The 20,365-nt window shown below is 38.7% G+C and overlaps 1 protein-coding gene across 3 annotated transcripts in view; it reads right to left on the minus strand.

Annotated features, from left to right (window-relative positions):
* The window catches only part of Nmt2 (N-myristoyltransferase 2), a 48,353-nt gene that overhangs the window by 19,644 nt on the left and 8,344 nt on the right, over positions 1–20,365 (minus strand). For all 3 annotated transcript variants that reach the window (XM_087207063.1, XM_021242089.2, XM_004861756.4), the window contains exons 2-3: positions 1,937–2,072; positions 1,683–1,827 (exon numbers count right to left, since the gene is read on the minus strand). In XM_087207063.1, coding sequence (XP_087063189.1) covers positions 1,683–1,827; positions 1,937–2,072 — 281 coding nt within the window. The remainder of the gene's footprint in view (positions 1–1,682; positions 1,828–1,936; positions 2,073–20,365) is intronic.

Genomic DNA, 20,365 nt, shown 5'->3' on the forward strand with positions numbered 1-20,365 from the left:
TGGTGTTGTTTCTGCATCTTCTAATCTGTTCCACTGGTCCTCAAGTCTGTTTCTTTGCCAGTACCATGCTGTTTTTATCACAGTAGCTTTGTAGTATAGTTGCAGGTTGGGGATTGTGATACCCCCTGCCATGTCTCTGTTACCTAGAATTGCTTTTGCTATTCTGGGTCTCTTCTTGTTCTAAATGAATTTTTGGATTGTTTTCTCAAGGTCCGTGAATTATGCTGCTGGGATCTCAAATGGAATTGCATTAAATCTATATAGCAGTTTTGGAAGTATGGCCATTTTCACTATATTAATCCTTCCTACCCAGGAGCAGGGGATGTCTGTCCATTTTCTGATATCATCTTCAATCTCTCTAAAAAGTTCAAGAATTAGTATTTGAAGGCATGGAAAAGGACTGCTCCTCTATTTATATTTCACAAAGTGGATTATTTGTATGTAGCTGGACTATTTAGAGTTTGGACAGCAATTAACCTTTTATATGATTCTGATCCAAAACTCAAATAATCAAAGCTGAAATACTTATATAGCATCTTCATACATAACATAAGACAAAGCAGGAGACTTCTGTTGTAATGCGTTTTAAACAATTTTATGACATTACGCCATCATCTATTTTGGTGTAAATTAGGTTTCTGGAAACTAATCCAGTGAGAGTCTAAATGAGTGTAACAGAATGGCCCAGTGACAAGGAAGGAGTACCCTGTGATGGACCAAAGTCTTACACAGCCTTCACATCCAGAGCTGTTCTGCTCTTATGACACCAGAATGGTACTGAGCTGATACTATCAACACCTCTGGTAAGTGTTCAGAACCCTTTTGTTAAATGGTGCGAAACTCTTTATTTCAGTAAATACTAGCAGACACATTTTCTGGATCTTTTGTAATAACCAAGGGGTGAAAACAGTAAAGTTTACAGTTAAGAACTCTATTATGGCTTATACCTAGATGTCAACCCGAAGCCTCATGCGCTCATAGGTGGGGCTTTTGGGAGGTGGCTGGATCTTGGGATTAGGGAGTGTGATAACTAAATTAGTTCAGCATAGTTCTGGGTGTGAATAATAGAAGGCCTACCTTCGGTGTGTGTGGCACCAACCAATAGGCTTGTAGCCTGGATGGGCTAGAGGGGAAAGGGAGGCTGCTGCTTGCTGCCTCCTGCCTGCCCTGCTATGGACTGTTTCTCCACTGCCATGCTGCCCTCCTTAGAGCCAGCCAACTACCGACTGAAACCTCTGAACTAAATCAAATCTTTTCTCTTTTAACTTGTGGGTGTCGGGTATTTTGCTATCCCAGAAGTGAGAAACTAACTAAGACAAACATCATGAAGCTCAAAAGCAAAGAGGAAGGGTGAGAGAAGACGTGTGTGTGTGTGTGTGTGTAACAGACTTTATATGTGATATGTAATTTAATATTACAATTCAAGTGTGGGGAAACTGGATATTGTAATAGGGATAGCAATTAGACTAAAATCATTATTAGTGAAATCCAATGTCATTACCTATTATTTATTTTAAGAAGACAAATATGAGCTTTGTGTACATTTTTAATCTAGGATATGGCACAAGTGATATAAATGAAGTAAAGTCTCCCTTGAGTTTTATTATTATTATTGTTACTCTATCCTTGTTTTAGAAAAAAACAAAGAAAACAAAAACAAAAACAAAAACAGAAGTACTTACTTAGTTTGGGTACCGGCTGTGTGTCCCAGAACTGGTAGCGGCGTTTGGCTGCCTCATCAATGTTCCTGGCTGGGCCCTGGCATGCCGATAGCAGCTCCACCGCTCTCTGGATATCCTGCAGCTTCTGCATGGGGATGGTGGCATTCTGCAAGAGCAAAGAGCTAACTGCACACCTGGTCCAACAGCGTGCTGTACTGCCCAAACTCTTATCTTCATGAGCAACCACACAGGTGACAATGAAACAGGGCTCTTACTTTTGAAGGCTGATGAATTTTAATCTCCTGAGAATCAGATGCAGAGTCAGACTTCGTGCCTCCAGAATTTGGCTTCTCCTTTTTCCTCTTCTGTTTCTTCTTTTTCTTTTTGGCTCCCAAATCTCCACCAGGACTTCTGTAAGAAATGCAAGGAGAGGCCGGGGACTTAGCCCAGTGGTTCTGCCACCTGCCTTGCAAGCACAAGGTCCCTGGTACCCCCCCGCAAAAAAGCAAGGAGAGTAAACAAATCACAGAAAAAAGTCATTATGTGAAATCAAGTTGCATAAAATTAATTATGCTATACATAGTAAAAAATAACTATTCAGATATGAGTGGAGAATTAAAAGTAGATTAAGGAGTCAAGGCAGGAAAATATGGTCCATATTCAGTCATTATGCAGGTGTTCAGAAGTCATGGACACATAAATATTGTAGCTATAAACCGCATTTTCTAACTGAAATCAAGGAGCTTTCACAGTTTATTACTTTATGAATTTACTTTTTATTCAGTCTTTTAAGGGAAGAGTATATGTAAAAAATTCCATTATAAGCACATCTTAAGCAACTTCTAGAGACAACAAACCACTAATTTTTTTTTTTCTGGTGTTGGTGATCAAATCCAAGGTCTTGCACATGCCAGGCAAAAGCACTGTCCTTAAACTAATAATCCCAAACTAATAATCTTGAAACAACAGAAACCAAAGAAACTGCTGTTTTGCAGACAAAGAAATTGATCCTGACAAAGATTTTTACTAGGAAGACAAACAATAAAGCACCCTAAGTAACAAAAACATCTTCTGGTGAGACAGTTCCATTGGAGCCCTTGTCTTTCCATAGCTATTGTCTTCTGAAAGAACAAAAGGAAAAAAGGATAGACACAAGGAGGTTTAAATTTTCCATTTATTTGGGTTTACTCTACCACAGAATTCCCAGAAGGTAAATTAAAATTTAGTATCAGAAATTATTATATTACCACCCCATGTAAGGAAGTGAAGGAAACAACTTATGATCTATTGTAATAAATCATTCAGCTCTATCTGTACCTTTTTGTTCTCTTTCTTGATTTTTACCTAATTACTATATATGCATTCATCACAAGACTTGAGTATCATTAATATATATTAGCAAACTTATACTGTCCCTCAAAGACAATCAATAGTTTTTCTGATTTATATGCTTCCAAAATTATCTTTCTTCTCTGAGGATATCGTCACTTTCATTATGAATGTTTCTTTTTTCTGGTTTTCTGTTTGTTTTGTGGTGCTAGTCAAACATGCTTGGCCAGCATTCTAACAGTAGCTATTCCCCCAACTCCTTGCTATAAATAATTTTAAATAAAAATTGAATCTTAAACATGACATTTTGAAACTAGCATTTTTCCTTCATTCCACTTAACATAACATGATTTCTATGTCAGAACATACTAAGCTACCGCATTTCTCTTCAGCAGCTGTGTAGCATTCAAGATATACCTTGTTTTATTGAACATTTCCTAGGTTAACAAGGGTGCTGTGAAAAAATATTTAGCCACCTACATCTTTCTGCATTTTAGCTCGTAAGTCTAAAGGTAGAAATGCTAGGTCAAAGGGTATGCACATCTTTTGTTTCATTAACTAAGACTTTTTCCCGAAAAGTGTACCAATGTCCACACTAACAAGAACCCACATCATCAGAGTCCCTCACCCTTGCGCTAATATTCTTTTTTTTTTTGTTTGTTTAAATTCTTTTATTGGTACATTTTAGGGATACAATACATTTACATTTATCATTGGGTGCTTGTACCTGTACATGATGTATCTTGGTTCTTATTTTTTCCCCATTACCTGTGCGTCCCTCAGCCCCTCTACCCTTCCCTATTTACAGACTTTGTTTACATGTTTTTCCTTTTCTCATAATTTTTCCTTTCCCTTCTTTCCTTTCTCTTTCCCCTCCCACCTCCCCTACCCCTTTGGACCTTTTCCTATTTCAAATTATCAATTATTCATTTTAAACATTTTAATACTTATTTACACTTCCAGTTTCTCACACTAGAGAAACTATTCGGTATTTACACATGTGTCCTATTTATGTCACTTAAGAGTATGGCCTCAATGTGCATCCATTTAGCTATAAATGTCTCTAGTTTCTCATTCTTTATGGCTGAGTAGTACTCCATTATATAAAAAACCCACATTTTCTTGATCCAGTTTCCAGTCGATGGGCACTTGGGCTGTTTCCAAGCTTTAGCTATTACAAACTGTGCCGCTATAAACATAGGTGCACATATATCACTGTGGTATGATTCTTTTAATTCTTTTAGGAAGATCCCCAGCAGGGGAATAGCTGGGCCAAATGGGACCTGTAGTCCTAGTTCTTTGAGGTATCTCCATACTGATTTCCACAGTGGTTGCACCAGTCTGTACTCCCACCAACAATGGAGAAGGGTTCCTTTCTCTCCGCACCCCTGCCAGCATTTGTTATTGGTTGATTTCTTGATAGCAGCCATTCTTTGTGGGGTGAGGTGGAATCTCAGTGTTGTTTTCATCTGCATCTCTCGAATGACCAGTGATGTTGAACATTTCTTCACATATTTATTTGCTGTTTTTACTTCTTTGTCTGAGACATGTCTGTTCATTTCGGATGCCCATTTTTGAATTGGGTCTTTGAATTTGGGAGGTCTGATTTTTTTCAGTTCTTTATATATTCTTGATAGTAGACTTTTGTCAGAGCTACAGCTGCTAAATTTCTTCCCACATTGTAGGTTGTCTCTTAGCTCTGTTGGTAGTTTCTCTTGCAGTGCAGACGCTTTTTAATACAATGAGATCCTAGTTGTTGATTCTTTGTGCTAGCTCCTGTGCTATTGAAGATTTGTTCATAAAGTCTTTTCCTATGCCAATGTCATCAAGAGTTCTGCCTAACTTATCTTCCAGCAAGTTTAGTGTTTCTGACTTAATATTTAGATCTTTAATCCACTTCGATCTTAGTTTAGTGCGTGGTGATAGGCATGGGTCTAGTTTTAGTCTCTGACAGGGTGAAATCCAGTTTTTCCAACACCATTTATTAAATAGGCTATCTTTCCTCCAATGAGGGTGGTTGGCTCCTTTGTCAAAGATGAGGTGACTGAGTATGTCTGGAGTTGTTTCTGTGTCTTCTAATCTATTCCACTGATCCTCAGGTCTGTTTCTTTGCCAGTACCATGCTGTTTTTATCAGAGTAGCTTTGTAGTATAGTTGCAGGTTGGGGATTGTGATACCCCCTGCCATGTCTCTGTTACCTAGAATTGCTTTTGCTATTCTAGGTCTCTTCTTGTTCCAAATGAATTTTTGGATTGCTTTCTCTAGTTCTGTGAAGTATATTGCTGGAATTTCAATTGGCATTGTATTAAATCTATATAGTATTTTTGGAAGCATGGCAATTTTCACTATATTGGTTCTTCCTACCCAGGAACAAGGGATGTCTTTCCATTTTCATATATCCTCCTCGATCTCCTTTTTCAGAGAGCTGTAGTTTTCAGTGTAGAGGTCTTTTGCTTCCTTTGTTAGATTGATTTCTGGATATTTCATTTTTTGGGGTGCTACTGTAAAAGGAACTGTTTCCCTAATTTCTCTCTCAGTGAGTCTGTTATTTGTGTACAAGAAGGCTATTGTTTTTTGAGTGTTGACCTTGTATCCAGCTACTCTACTGAATCTGTCAATTAAGTCTAGAAGTCTTTTGGCTGAGTTTTTTGGGTCTTCTATGTAAAGTATCATATTGTCAGCAAATAATGACATTTTAACTTCTTCCTTTCTTTTTTTGGTTTTTTTTTTTCTTTCTTTTTGGTACCAGGGATCGAACTCTGGACATTGTGCTTGTGCGGCAGGCGGCAGAACCACGGAGCTAAATCCCCGGCCCCTTCCTTTCTTATCTTTATACCTTTTATTTCTTTCTCTTTTCTCATTGCTGTGGCTGTTTCCAGAACAATATTGAACAGGAGTGGTGATAATGGTTATCTTTGTTTTGTTCCTGATCTTAGTGCGAAAGTTTTCAGCTTTTGACCATTTTGTATGATGTTGGCTGCTGGCTTTTCTTTCTTTCTTTTTTTTTTTTAAGAGTAGGAAACATTTATTGGGAGAAAGAAAGCGTCTGCCTAAGAGAGACAGAAGGGGGACCGAAAGTGGGTTGCCCGCTCACCCCACTTTTCAAAGATGTTTTGTACAGCAAAGCCATGTGGTGAGGCGGGTACAAAGTGGGACAAAACTATAAGACTCAATGGAAATTTACAAGGTGGGCATGAGGTGGGACAAAACCATGACCAACCAATTACAAGATTACAAGTACAGTCACCCAGGTAACACTGATTAAATGGGGATCAAATGGGAAGACAAGTCACATATAAGGAATTTTCCATTTAGAGTATCGATCACTGCTATCTATCTCTAGGGGAAGTAGTACTTCTTTTCCTTTTTATAATGCTAACCAGTGAATGTGCCTCAGTTGTTCTCCTCAGTTGTTGGTTCCTTGCTGTGTTGGCTCCTGGAGGGCTCCTTAAGGGAGGCCCTGTCTACCTGCCAACAAGATACCTAATTAACTTACCTATCTATAATATTCCCCCCTCTGAAGAAGTACCCCTAACTGCTGTGAGGGGGTAAAGGGCGAAGACAGGTCTGGCTACTTCCAGCTGATGAGGGTCATAGTTGTGATCAGCAGTCAGACTTACTCTACAGAGTCTATCTAAAGGCCCTGGATAGGTGCCAGGCATTGTCATCTTGGTAGTCATATAGCTTGAGTCAAAGATGCAGGATCCTGTAGGAAAGGTTCCTTCATGTCCTGGATTCTTTGTTGACCTTGAGGGGCCTGGGCCAAAATATTGGCTGTCCTCATAGCCCAATTACCTTTCTAGTTTTGGTCTCCAAAATGTCCATCTTAGTATGGAATAGTCTTTCGGTCAAACACCTCCATCTGATCCCAAGACATTAAATGACATAAAGAAAACTCTTATTTGTTATCCTTTAGTAGGATGCCATCTCCGACCAGTAATCTTGGTGGAAGACCACCAAAATGATACAGGGGGAAGAGTTGAAACTCCCAAACCTACTAGATGTCTGAAATGCAAGTTTGTGTTCTCTAAAATTGAAGAATGAATTCTAGGAACAACAGAGGTTAAGAGTAGGAAAAATTTACTGGGAGAAAGAAAGCTTCTGCCTAAGAGAGACAGAAGGGGGACTGGAAAGTGGGTTGCCTCGGCTGCTGGTTTTTCATAGCCTTAATCAGGTTGAGAGACAGACCTCCTATTCCAAATTTCTGTTTTTTATCATGTATGGGTGTTGGATTTTGTCAAATGCCTTTTCTGCATCTATTGAGATGATCATATGGTTTTTGTCCTTGACTCTGTTAATATAGTGTATTATATTTATTGATTTACATATATTGGACCATCCTTGCATCCCTAGGATAAATCCAACTTGGTCAGGGTGTAGGACCTTCTTGATGACCCTCTGTATTCTGTTTGCCAGTATCTTGTTGAGGATTTTTGCATCTATGTTCATTAGGGAGATTGGCCTGTAGTTCTCTTTTTGGGTTGGGTCTTTCTGTGGTTTTGGAATCAAAGTAACACTTGCCTCCAGGAATGAATTTGGAAGCCTTGCTTCCCTTTCAATTTCCTTGATGAGTTTAAAGAGTAATGACAATAGTTCTTTAAAGGTTTTGTAGAATTCAGCAGTGAAGCCATCAGGACCTGGGCTTTTCTTTGTTGGTAAATTTTTTATTACATTTTCAATTTCACTCATTGTAATTGGGGTGTTTAGAATTTCTATATCTTCCCTATTTAACTTTGGCAGTTCATATGGATCTAGGAATCTGTCCATTTCTTCTGTGTTTTCCATTTTATCAGAGTACAGGTTCTCGAAGTAGGTACTGATGATCCTCTGGATTTCTGCTGGGTCTGTTGTGACTTCACCTTTTTCGTTCTTAATTGTATGGATTTGAGCCTTTTCTTTCCTTTTTTTGATAAGGTTGGCTAAAGGTTTATCGATTTTATTAATTCTTTTGAAAAACCAACTCTTTGATTCACTGATTTTGTGTATCCTTCTCTTAAGTCTCCATTGCATTGATTTATGCTCTGATCTTTATAATTTCCTCTCTTATATGAGCTTTGAGTTTGTTATGCTCTTCTTTTTCTAGGAGCTTGAGGTTCTGCATTAGGTTATTTATCTGAGTTCTCTGTGTTTTCCTAACATGGGCATTCACTGCTATGAATTTTCCACGTAGAGCTGCTTTCATTGTGTCCCATAGATTCTTTTACGTTGTAGTGGCATTATCATTTACTCGTAGAAACTGTCTAATTTCTTCTTTAATTTCCTTTATGACCCATTGGTTATTCAGGAAAGTGTTATTCAATTTCCATGTGTTTGTGGGGATTTTGTGGTTTCTTATGTTATTGATCTCCAATTTTATTGCACTATGGTCTGATAATATACAGGGGGTAACTTCTATTCTTTTACATTTACTTAGACATGTCCTATGAGCTAGCATGTGGTCTATTTTGGAGAATGACCTGTGTGCAGCCGAAAAGAATGTGTATTCTGATTTTGTGGGGTGGAACACTCTGTAAACATCTATTAATTCATTTGTTCAATAGCTTGGTTCACTACCAGAATTTAGTTGTTAATTTTTTGTCTAGATGATCTGTCTATTTGTGATAGTGGGGTATTGAGGTCCCCCACTACAATTGTTATCAGTGTTTATTTGGTTTTTCATGTCCATTAATATTTGTTTTGTATAGTTGGGGGCATTTGTATTTGGTGCATATATATTTAGGATTGTCATCTCTTCATCTTGGATTGTTCCTTTCACAAGGATGTAGTGACCATGTTTGTCTCTCTTAGTTAGTTTTGGTTTGAAATCTACTTTGTCTGCAAATAAGATTGCTACCCTTGCTTTTTTCTGGGTTCCTGTTGTGTGGAAAACTGTTTTCTATCCTTTTACTTTCATTCTATGCATTTCTTTTTGAGTTAGATGTGCTTCTTATATACAGCATATTGCTGGGTTTTGCTTCTTAATCCATTCTGTCAGTCTATTTCTTTTTATTGGTGAATTGAGGCCATTAACAATGATAGTTATAATTGATAGATATTGATTCATCCTTGTCATGATGTTTTACTGTTGTTGCCTCTTTGATTTCTTATTTTTTCCCCGTTTCCCTTTAGTTTCTTACTTTGCCTGGTGGCTTCCCTCTGTTGGGCCTCATGGAGTTGTGACCTTCATTGTCTTTTTCTAGGATATTGTTTAGAATTGTTTGGAGTGCTGGTTTTGGTGTTCATGAAATTTCTCAGGTATTCTTTGTTGTGGAAGTATCTAATTTCCCCACTGATTTTGAAAGATAATTTTGCAGGATACAACAGTCTAGGTTGGAAGTTATTTTCTTTTAGGGCTTGAAATACTTCACTCCAGGCTCTCCTTGATTTGAGGGTCTGTGTTGAGAAGTCTACTGTGATTCTGATGGGCTTTCCTCTGTAGGTGACTTGTTTCTTTTCTCTAACTGCCTGTAGGATTTCGTTCTTCTGTTGAGTTTCTGGGATCTTGACTATTATATGTCTAGATGTAGATTTTTTTTGATCTTGGCTAGTTGGAGTTCTATATGCCTCACTTATCTGTATGTCCATTTCTCCACCTCTGTCTGGGAAGTTTTCTACTATTACTTTTGTGAACAGTTTTTTTTAATGTCAATTGTACTTTCTCCTGTTTTTTCATAGTGGTCATGTCCGGGGGTCCTCACCGTCTCCTGATAGCAGGCGTACGTGGTGAGCCAGATATCATTTGTCCACGACAGTCATACCAGTGAGAAAAATCTCCCTTGTAGAATTAATTTTTGTATTTAACCAGGAGTAACATTATTTCATGTATTTATTGGTTCATGTATATATTTTTTCATGAATTGCTCATTTATATTCTTTTTCTATTAGCCTTCTTTTACAAATTTGTTGGTGCTTTGTTAGTATCACTGTCACTTATCATTTATTAAGTATTTATTGTGGACACTTAACTTCATTTAAGCCTCACAATAGCCCTATGAGATAAAACTTTATGTTTACTTTACATCACCTACTTTGGGTCTGTTACTTAGATCAAAAATACTCTACCCAGTTTATTTTTTAGTTTTCAGCTTTATGGGATCTTTAAAAATTTTATAAAGCCTAATACTTAAAATTTTTCCTTTGTGACTTTTTAAAACTTTTAAATCTTGTTTATGAAACTTTTCCTATTCTAAAATTACATTAATATCCTTCTGTGCTTTTTTCTCTATTATTTTAATGATTTACTGAGAAAAAGTTCCTCCACTTGGAATAAAATGTGTGCATGTCCCTACTTTCTAAAAACACACTATAAATATAAGAGAGCCTGGCTTTATAAGGGGTTAAACAGTATTGCCGAAAGACCAACAGTGGACAAGAATTAAGAGAGGTGAACCTGCTTCCTTACTGGATAGTCATATGGTCCACAATTCTGTTGATCTGTTTTGCAGACATTGCTACAGGGGCAGGCAGCTGTTCACAAATCCTTTGACAATGTCTTTCATGCAGGGGGAGTGTCTATTTCATCCCTTTGGGCCTGGGTGGGCTTGTGACTTGCTTGGAACACAATGGAATCAAGATTACGTGATGATTGTGGTCACAAAAGGCCATACAGCTTCCCTCCACTGAGACCTCTCTTAGAATACTGCACTTTTGCAGCCTAACTCCTTTGAGGCCTGCCCTGTGGGTAAACCCATGTGTCAGTGAAACTGCCTGGTCATGTAGTCCAGGGGGACCTCAAGTAACTACAGTCCACCAGCATTGGGGACCCCAAGTGAGAACCTCCCCAGCAGTGTTCTTCCCAAATCCCTACCCATCAGGTCTGTGAGCACAATCACATGATAACAGCAATGGGGACACACAGACACAATGATGAAGAGAGCAACACCCTGTCCTATAGTGCTCAGACTCTTAAGGCAATAGACAATACACAAATGACACAAGGTGAAGCCAGTTGGTAAATAATCGGTACTGTTACTACATGTGTAATTCTGTTGTTTCCTTTGCCAGGACACTTCTCATCTTCACTTCTTGGCTAACCATGGGTCACTCAAGATTCAGGTCAAGCATCACCTGCTTGTTGCTACTGGACTTCCTACTAGGGACCCCTACTACAGTACTCCTGTTGCCTTCAGGGTACCTTTCCCTCTGGTGTGCTGTCCTAGGTGCTCTGATTCCCCACTGGAGTGTCTGTTCCTGAAGACATGCAGCAGACATCTGGTGCTCACTGTTCCCCACCTCCTCGAAGTGGGCCAGGATAGCACCATGCAGGACATTTTCCCAGCCCTAAGCCTGGGGAGGGCAAGTGAGCTTTCTTGGCCAATGGGGTATGATGGGCTCTTCCAAGCCGAGGGAAGTTAGAACGAGTCCACTCTTTCAGGGAGCTTGTAAACACTCTCCACTTACTAGTGCCATTCAGCAGTCACAACAAAATGTTAACTACATATCTGGTGGCCTAGACCCACTCTGATCTGCGTGAGGAACCACAGAGATGACAATAAAACAAGGTACTTACTTTTGAAGGCTGATGAATTTTAATCCCTGTGCTAAAGTAAGAAATCTGAGCTGAGTGTGCAGGCCTGTAAGCCCAGCACTTTGGGAGGACAAGGGAGTAAGACAGCAAATTCAAGTTTAGCCTAGGCAACTTAGCAACCTAGTAAGACTCTGTTTAAAAAATAATAAAAAACAAAAAAGGGTTCAGGGTGTAGCTCAGTGTAAAGGCCCTGGGTCCAACCCCTAGTACCAAAAAAGAGAAAAATTATAAACTTTTAATTTAAAATGCATAATTCATTCCTCTGTAAAGTCCAAATATGAAATGTATTTTGATAGTGTGAGAAACTGTTTTAAGAAATGAGTGCTTTTTATGCATATTTCCCTATTCATAATCCTAAAATAGAAAGGAGAACTCATCTATAGAGATACATTAGGACCTTGTCAAGTGGTACCCTAGTGGTCTAAAAATAGTAATGCATTCTCACCCCAAAATGAGCAGTGCATTTCCATCAGTAGAATCAAATGTGTACTACTGTGATGTTTATATTTAAAATCATCTGGTGACTAAAGATGTCCACAAATATCTGACTAGTGATTGGGCTTAAATAAACATATCTCAGCTAGGTATCAGAGCTGGAAATAGGCTGTGGATGTGTATGGTTTTGTACATTCTCTGATGTTTGAGCAAGAATGTTTCAGGCTTTTCTCCCTCAATGTTCCCAAAGTGGGCACCTTAAAAGATAATTTTGCTGTATCATTATTTCATGATTTATGTAAGCATTTATGGGTGAAAATAACAGGAAAAAAATCTGTCCGTGCTTGCACTCTTGAGGTCTCTAATGCCCTGCACTAGTAGATCTTAACACCACAGGCTTGTTGAATGAATGAATGGATGACTCTGGCTCTAGCGATGGCTCCAATCATATGCCAGGCAGTAAAATACCTCTGAAAGCTACAATTTCCCCATCTTGATGGTAAGGCCTACAGCAGTGCTTTATCCAGTGCTTACTGAACATCTCTGTATGCTCAGCACTGATTGAGGTGCTCAGAAGGCAGACATCAAGGAGGATGGCCCGTAGCTCCACAGGGCAGAGAGCTGTCTTTGCCTGCCCCCGTTATTTCACTGTTGCTGGCTAAGTCTTTTCTAGAAACCCCTGGGAGCCCAAGGCCTTACAGCTTTTATGTGTAACACCCAGTTTTAAATATCTCCAATTTCCAAGCTTTCTCATAGAGAGCTACAGAACAGGAGGCGTGGCTGGCGGTGATACTGAAGACACAGACAGGCCACACCAAGCAGAAGAACCGTTTCCTCCAGTAGACAATGTGGAAGTGCTGTCCAGTGTGGGTTCATTTTCCCTAAAGCAAAGAAACAGACCCATGGAAGCAGGAGTAAATACAGATATGCTAAAAAATAAAAACACTAGATCCAAATTCCCTAAACAAGTTTTTATGACTTGGTCTATCATTTCTAGCTCATGTGTGCAACAAAGTTTGCCATTAATGACATTTTGGGAGTTAATGTTACTCACCAAAACTCTTCCTTCCTCAGCTGCACTGCTAAAATTATACTTTATTGCTTTGATATAATGGAGAATCTGTACTCATTTTTGTTAACTCTAGCTCTAGTTTCCCATCCCTTTCTTATCTGAACATTAAAAATAAATTGGTAAGGAGCTACAAAACTCAGCACTAAATAAGATACCCTTCCTCCATACTTCTCTGCTCACGAATGAAGAACAACTACTTTTCCTGTTTCTCAGAAGCCTTAAGGAAACCAGAACTGTAAGTAAGAGCAGAAAAGCATCCCACTTCTTCACATTACTAGGCTAACTGCAATCAGAAAGATAATAAAAATTGCTAAAGAGGATGAAGAAAAATAGGAACCTTCAGACACTGCTGGTGGGAATTCAGAAAATGGTGGAACCATTTCAGAAAACAATCCTGGCCCTACTGTGCCTCAGAACATGAGACATAGATTCCTAATACATTATAATTCCTAGGTGGACAACCAAAAAGAAATAAGAACATCTACACAGAAAGTTGCAAAAACATCTACACAGAAAGCGATCTTATTCCTAATAGCCCCTAAGTGGGAACAATCCAAATGTCTGTCAACTGACGAATGGATAAGGAAAATATGGTATGTCCATGCAGTGGAATATTATTCTGCAATAAAAAAGAAATGTTTATGGATACAATAAGGATGAATCTTGAAAACACATTAAGTGAAAGAAGTCAGGTAAAGGATCACATATTATATGATTCCATTTATATAAAATATCTAAACAGGTGTACCCATAGAAACAGAAAGTAGATTAATGTTTGCCAGGGCTGGGTAGTGGGAGGGTTTAGGGGATGATGGGAGGGATGATGGGTTAGGGATTTGACTTTCCTTTTGGAGTAATAAAAATGTTCAAAGATTGATTGTGGTGACAGTTGCACAACTCTGAATGTGTGAAAAGCCAGGGAATTGAACATTTTAAATGGCTGAGTTGCATGGCATGTGAATTATATTTCAAGAAAACTATTAAAAAATTAACCAGTGAAACTCCTGCCCCATGCAGGATGATAGTAATGTCTGAGCAGACCCAGTGCTGATCATGCTGCCTGGCTGGGGTGTTTCCCACAGAAATCCAAGGTCTCTTAGGGAAGCATGTGGTCAGACACAGGTGCCAGAGCACCAGGACAGGAGTGGCAGTGAGCAGGATTCAGGAAGAATAAAGGAAAACCCTTGCTCAGGACAAGATTCTTCTTGGGAATCCAGGAAAGCAAGTCTGATTCTGATACTCAGTGTTCGAGGATGATAACTGAATATCAGACATTTAGTCACAGAAATCATGCTGCCGTTTTATAAAAAAATCCCTCAAGCTTAATGTCTTACTTACTTTTCTTGTCGCTGAGACAAAATACTCAACACCCAAAGTTGAAGGAGAAAAGGTTTATTTGGCTCACAGTTTGTGGAGGTTTCAGTGCATAGTGGTTGACTCCAAGGCAGGGTGGCATGGCAGAGGGGCAGGGCAGAGAAGAAACAGTCCATGGCAGGCAGACAGACAAGAACACAGTACACTCTTTCTGTCCTTACATTTATGAAGGTTACCTGCCCTAAGGCAGGTGTAGCACTCACACCCTTAATCCTAGAGAGAACTATGCCAAACCAATCAGTGCAATGATTAGTAATCATACACCCTTGATCCTAGATCCTAGCTCTACATACTCTAGATCCAGCCCCCTCTGAAAAGCACCCCCTATGACTGCATGAGGCTTTGGGGGACATCTAGACACTGCCGTAACACTTAAGAAGAAAAGTTCCATTTCCCTCTTTCTCAAGATTTCATAGGAAAGATTCACAAAGAAAGTTCTCAATTTTGTTATCTCAGAAAGTATTAATACCTCAGTCTGGAAGACTCTGGGCATATCCAAGCCTCATGTGGAAACCAATACCCTCCTTCTCTGCTATGGAAATGTCAAAAACTTAACTTGACACACAAGCAAATTCTAAAGAAATATTCATGAAATCTAGACCAGACTTAATGTAAGGGCAATGTAATAGAGCCACAGAAATATCTTATAGAATATTCTTATAGAATATATTCTTATAGAATGTCCACAAGAATCCATTCTCCTCCTCTCTGGCCTCACAGCAAGACATAGTTCCCAGCTCCCCATGGTGGTTCAAGCCCCTGGAATGTGAGCAGAAGTGATGCCTGCCACTTTCTGCTGGCCCTGGAGCCCTCTCGAGTGGCCTCCGCCACCTTCTTTCTCCCCCAGAGTCACACTAGGGAGAATGCCTAAGCCCCGAATGGCAGAGGAAAAAGATCCCCCTTGCCACCTATCTGAACACCTGCTCAGGTCTGTTTGGATAAGAAGAAAATGTCCATTGTGTTGAGCAATCACCAGTTAGGGTCTATTATAGCAGCTCAACTCATCACAACTTACACATTAAATATAAGAATGACATCAGAGAAGCTCAATTTATGAATTTCAAAGATAAAAAGCAATGTGAGATTTTATAAATACAAAAAAACCACTCAGCTCCTCCCTACCATGAAACAGAAGAAACATCAGCAGTTCTATTTCCATGTGTTTTCTAAATTATCTGTAGCAGTCACAAAGCTTCTGTAACCAAAACATCATTAATACACAGCAGAACTCAAGAACAGAGAAACACCGTTGAAATACAACAGACGTGCCAGTAACAACTCATGATACAGAGAAACACGATATGTAATAAAGATGTCAAAAAGTCAGCATTGTAAAAATGAGCCTTTTAATCAACAGCATCAGACAAACAGTCTTCTTCTAAGGAGAAAAACGACATTAACTTGTTACTTCCCACAATACACAATATCAAAATTCCAAATGAATCAAAGACCCAAAGGTTTTGGAAAACAAAACCTTGAAGATGAAAGCAGGGGTTTCTGTCCATTTAATTTACATGTGTCCAGTGCCTGGATCAGTGTCTGGCATGTAGTGGATACTCAAGTGAGTATCTGTAGAATGAATAGCTGCAAGAATAAGGTGGTAACTTTGTAATGTCAGAAAATAATGAAGGACCCAAAAATACAAACTATGAGTGTTGACAACTTTGGCTACATCAAAGTCAAACACTGCATGCCAAAATGATTATAAAAAAATTTAAAACTATATAATGAGGTAAAATCTTAAAACACACAACAAAGTATTACTTGCCAGAATATATAAGAAGCTATTTTCTCCTTCATATTTTATCTCTAGTTTAGAAGAAACAGGCAAAATAATATTCTGGGCAGAACAACATGCACTGGGATTGGATCTGAATCCTGGCTTCTTGACTTCCCTGCTATGTTACTTTGAGTGTATTATTTAACCTTTCTGTGCTCCAGTTTCCACAGCTGTAAAAGGACGATGTTTTCAAAAAACAGTATCAGAGAAACTGTGAGGATAAAATGAGTTAAGACATACAAGAACTTAGCACAAAAGCTGGGACACACAACACTCACTATGACAGCTAGCTATTACCGTGACTGTCTTGCTTTAATTCTCTCCATATCGCTGCCAGAACTGTATCCTCCCTCTCTGATTAGAACATAAGATCCATATAATCAGGGTTTTCCACTGTATTCCTACTACCTGAAACAGTATCTGACATCTAAAAGGTCCTCAATAAATATTTGCTGGATGGGGCTGGGGATTTAGCTCAGTGGTTCTACAGCCTGTCTTGAAAGCGCAAGGTCCCGAGTTTGATCCCCGGTACCAAAAAAAAAAAAAATTTGCTAGATGAATGAGAAATCAGTAAAATGTCAATAAAAAAAGACAAAAGACTGACAAGAGGATTGGACTGAGGATTTGAATAGGCACTTCACAAAAGAGGAAGCTCTGGCAGCCAACAAACAGAAATATGCTCCGTTTTACCCACTGATTTGGCAAGCATTTTAAAGTCTAATAATAATGGTAGAATGTGAGAAAAGGAACACTCATACCCCTCTGGTAAATGCAAAGTGAACCACCCTGCAAAGAACAATCTGGCATTGCCACTGTCAGCATTGTCATTACCACCACCGCTGTCCACCGTCCCCAACATCAATATCACAATCACCACCGACGACACTGTCATAGCAGCTAACAATTTAAAGCACTTACTACTGTATGCAGCAGGCACTGTAAGGTACTAACCTTACAAACTGTCACAATTTTGAGGTAAGTCCTATCATTATTCCCATTTTATAGAAAAGGAAATTGAAATATAGAGAGGTTAAGAACATGGCTAAAAGTTATATGGCCAATAATCCAGCCAGTTTGGCCCCAGAATCCATGTATATTGCCTCTTATTTATGCCTTTCTACTGGTTGACCATTGTTTTTCATAGAAGATGTGTATTTTAATTGCATCTACAGAATATACTGCAAAATATCCACTAAATCTTGGTGCACAAAGTCACTGGACACAGTTACTTGGGTCTGTTTTTCCTCCTCTGGGTGTTCTGGGTAAGGAGGGTAGATGTGAAGGTGAATTCCACATCGTGTCCAGGAACACTTTCTTGGTCAGGAGGACACAATACAGGATCTCCTTCCACTCTGCTGTGTGGTTGACCATTTTTAGATATTTATAGATCTTCTTTTGTACAACTGTTAGCTGTTCTTTTGTAAAATGCATATTCCTGATTTTTAACACCTTTTTATTAGCCTATATGTTTTGGCAAATTATAACAGGTCTTTAGGTTTATATGTGTGTGTGAGAATAAACAAAAGACACATATAAAAGAGAACTCAGGCACACAGCTGGGAAAGTGGGCTGAGGTTGAGTCAAATGATCACAAATCTGTCCTCTTGCAGCATCAGGAGCACCCAACTCAATATGGATTTTACCTGAAGTTCAGGCTCTTGAAGAAGTCATGTGAATTTTGTCAACAGCTCATCTGTATAATTCCAGTATTTATTTCTTTATCCCTTTTCTCCAAGTGTAATCCACAATCCAAAGCAGAAGTTATTCCTCCCACTGTCATCATTTTGCTTATGATGACCTCATCTATGGGCTTAAGAGCTTCATCCTCTACTCACTGTGCTCTTTCTCCACCTCTTGGGAATGGTGTAAAAACAGCATTAAAGCCATGCCATCTCGGCTCAAAGCTGTAAGCTATGTGCAAACCCTACGAAGGCTCAGAGTCCATGGTTGCTGCAGGTTTGACCAGGGGAGGGTAGAGATGCTTAAAAAGGTCAACAAAGCAGGCAAGTGAGTGCAGTCATTGAGGCTAAAGCTTTGGGTCCAATTTAAATATTTACATAAGTGTTAGCAGCAAAGGGTGGCCATTTCTGGGTAACAGCTAAACTACAAGCCCTGGATTTAATACTAGCCAGCTGGAGTTAGCTTCTGGTCTACAGTTTGATACTGAATTGCTCCCAACTACTGGTTCTTTTGAACCCTTGCCATATTCTAAATGTGGGAAAGTATGACCTTTCTCATTAGCCTTCTCCTTTCACAATTTTTTCATTATTATCCATTACTTTCGATGCCTACTTCCCATGAAAACCCGGTTTGGATAAGAGATAATGCTAAACTATAATAAAAATGTCATTATATTGTATACCTAAAATGTACCAATGATTAGAATGAATAATCGATAATGCAAAATAGGAAGAAAAGGTCCAAAGGGGTAGGGGTAGTGGGAGGGGCAGGGGAAAGGAAAGAAGGGAAAGGAAAAATGATGAGAAATGGAAAAAATGGAAACAAAGTCTTTGTAAATAGGGAAGGGTGGAGGGGGTGAAGGGAGGGCTAGGAATGGGGAAAAAATAAGAACCAAGATGCATCGTGTAAAGGTACAAGTTCCCAATGAGAAATGTAAATGTGTGGTATACCTAAAATGTACCAGTAAAAGAATTTAAGTAATAAAAAAAAATGTTATCTAACGCTTACTGGCCAGGAACTAGTCTAGTGGAGGGAGGCATATCTTTGTAGATAGTCCAAGATCAGAATAAAAGAGAGAATATTTAAAGTGGTTAAAAATTTTATGTATCTTTTAAAATCATTACATATAAGTACTTAAAGCATAAATACAAAGAGCTGGTGCCTGCCTTGCAAGCGCAAGGTCCTGAATTCGATCCTCGGTACCAAAAAAAAAAAAAAGAATAAGTACAAATTATTCAGTAATTTAACAAATATATATTTTAGGCTTACTTTCTGTACACCTTAATCTTTTCCTACAGATGAGACGAACAAGACAAGAAGAAAAATCAAATTTTAAAAAAGGCTTGAGGGAGCCGGGGATTTAGCTCAGCGGTTTTGCCACCCGCTGCGCAAACGCAAGGACCCAAGTTCAAAAAAACAAAAAAAAGGCTTGAGGGAGTTGATACATCCTTCTTGATAGTACATCCTTCTTGATAGTACATTTCTAAATTTTCCTGCATATCAATTTTCTTCTTGTATATATATTCTATGTTAATCATGAAGCTGGTTAGTTCTTTCATTAAAGGAATGTCCACACTGGGATGAAATCCTTGGGGATAGCCAATACCGTTTCTTTTCCCTGAAAAATCTTGTGCTGTAGGTGCAATATCTGCTTGGTGTAGAAGTTAGACTGCTATATTATGTAGTAAATATTACTGCAGTAGTAATAAGATTCATTGATTCTGAAATAGGGACAGATTCTTGGCTTATGAGAGTAAAAGAGAATCTAAGGAACTGGAGATTCAGAAGAAACAGTAGAGCTGTAGATGGTTTTGGAAAGAAAAACAAATTAGAAAAAAGATTTGGATCCAAGCAGAAAAACTAATGGACCTGTGATACAGGTTCAAGCGCAAAGGGTGGGGAAGAAAAATTTCAACAATTTCTATGGCAAAGTCAAGGGTCTTGGCCAAGGTGGTGAGGCTGCAGAAATGGTACTTTCCATCAGAATCATGAAGGCTAACTTGCAGCTCTCAAATATAGAAGTATAGGTGTTTCCCAAACCCAGAAGGGAGCTGGACAAGACACTGAAACTGTGAGAATTACTGTAACAATTCAATGAGAAAAAAAATGTATATGGAAAACACATATGATGAGTTCAAAAATTCAGCTATAATTTTACAGCTTAGACTACAAATAAAAATTCTATAGTCCAGGTCCTTACAGTTTTTTGAGTAGAAAAAGAATATCTTCCACATATATACTTAATGAACTTCGGGGAATTCTTAAACTTCAAATTAATTTGTCCGTAGTATTAAGAACCACTAGAATCTACTCAAGAAGTCTTTACCAAGCAACCAATATGTACAATGTACCAGATATCGTAAGACTGAGACACAGAAAGTGCTACCTTCATGCTTATCATCTACCTATAAGTAGACAGACACATGTCTACACTTTGCAGACATGTTCAGAAGTGTATCTAATCTACCTATGAGTAGACAGACACACATTCATGCTTTGCAGACATGTTCAGAAGTATAACTGAGTCA

The sequence above is a fragment of the Heterocephalus glaber genome, unplaced genomic scaffold (assembly GCF_053883595.1).
Source record: "Heterocephalus glaber isolate CG9 unplaced genomic scaffold, H.glaber_assembly_v1.0 deba00000738, whole genome shotgun sequence".
NCBI classification, from domain to species: Eukaryota; Metazoa; Chordata; class Mammalia; order Rodentia; family Bathyergidae; genus Heterocephalus; species Heterocephalus glaber.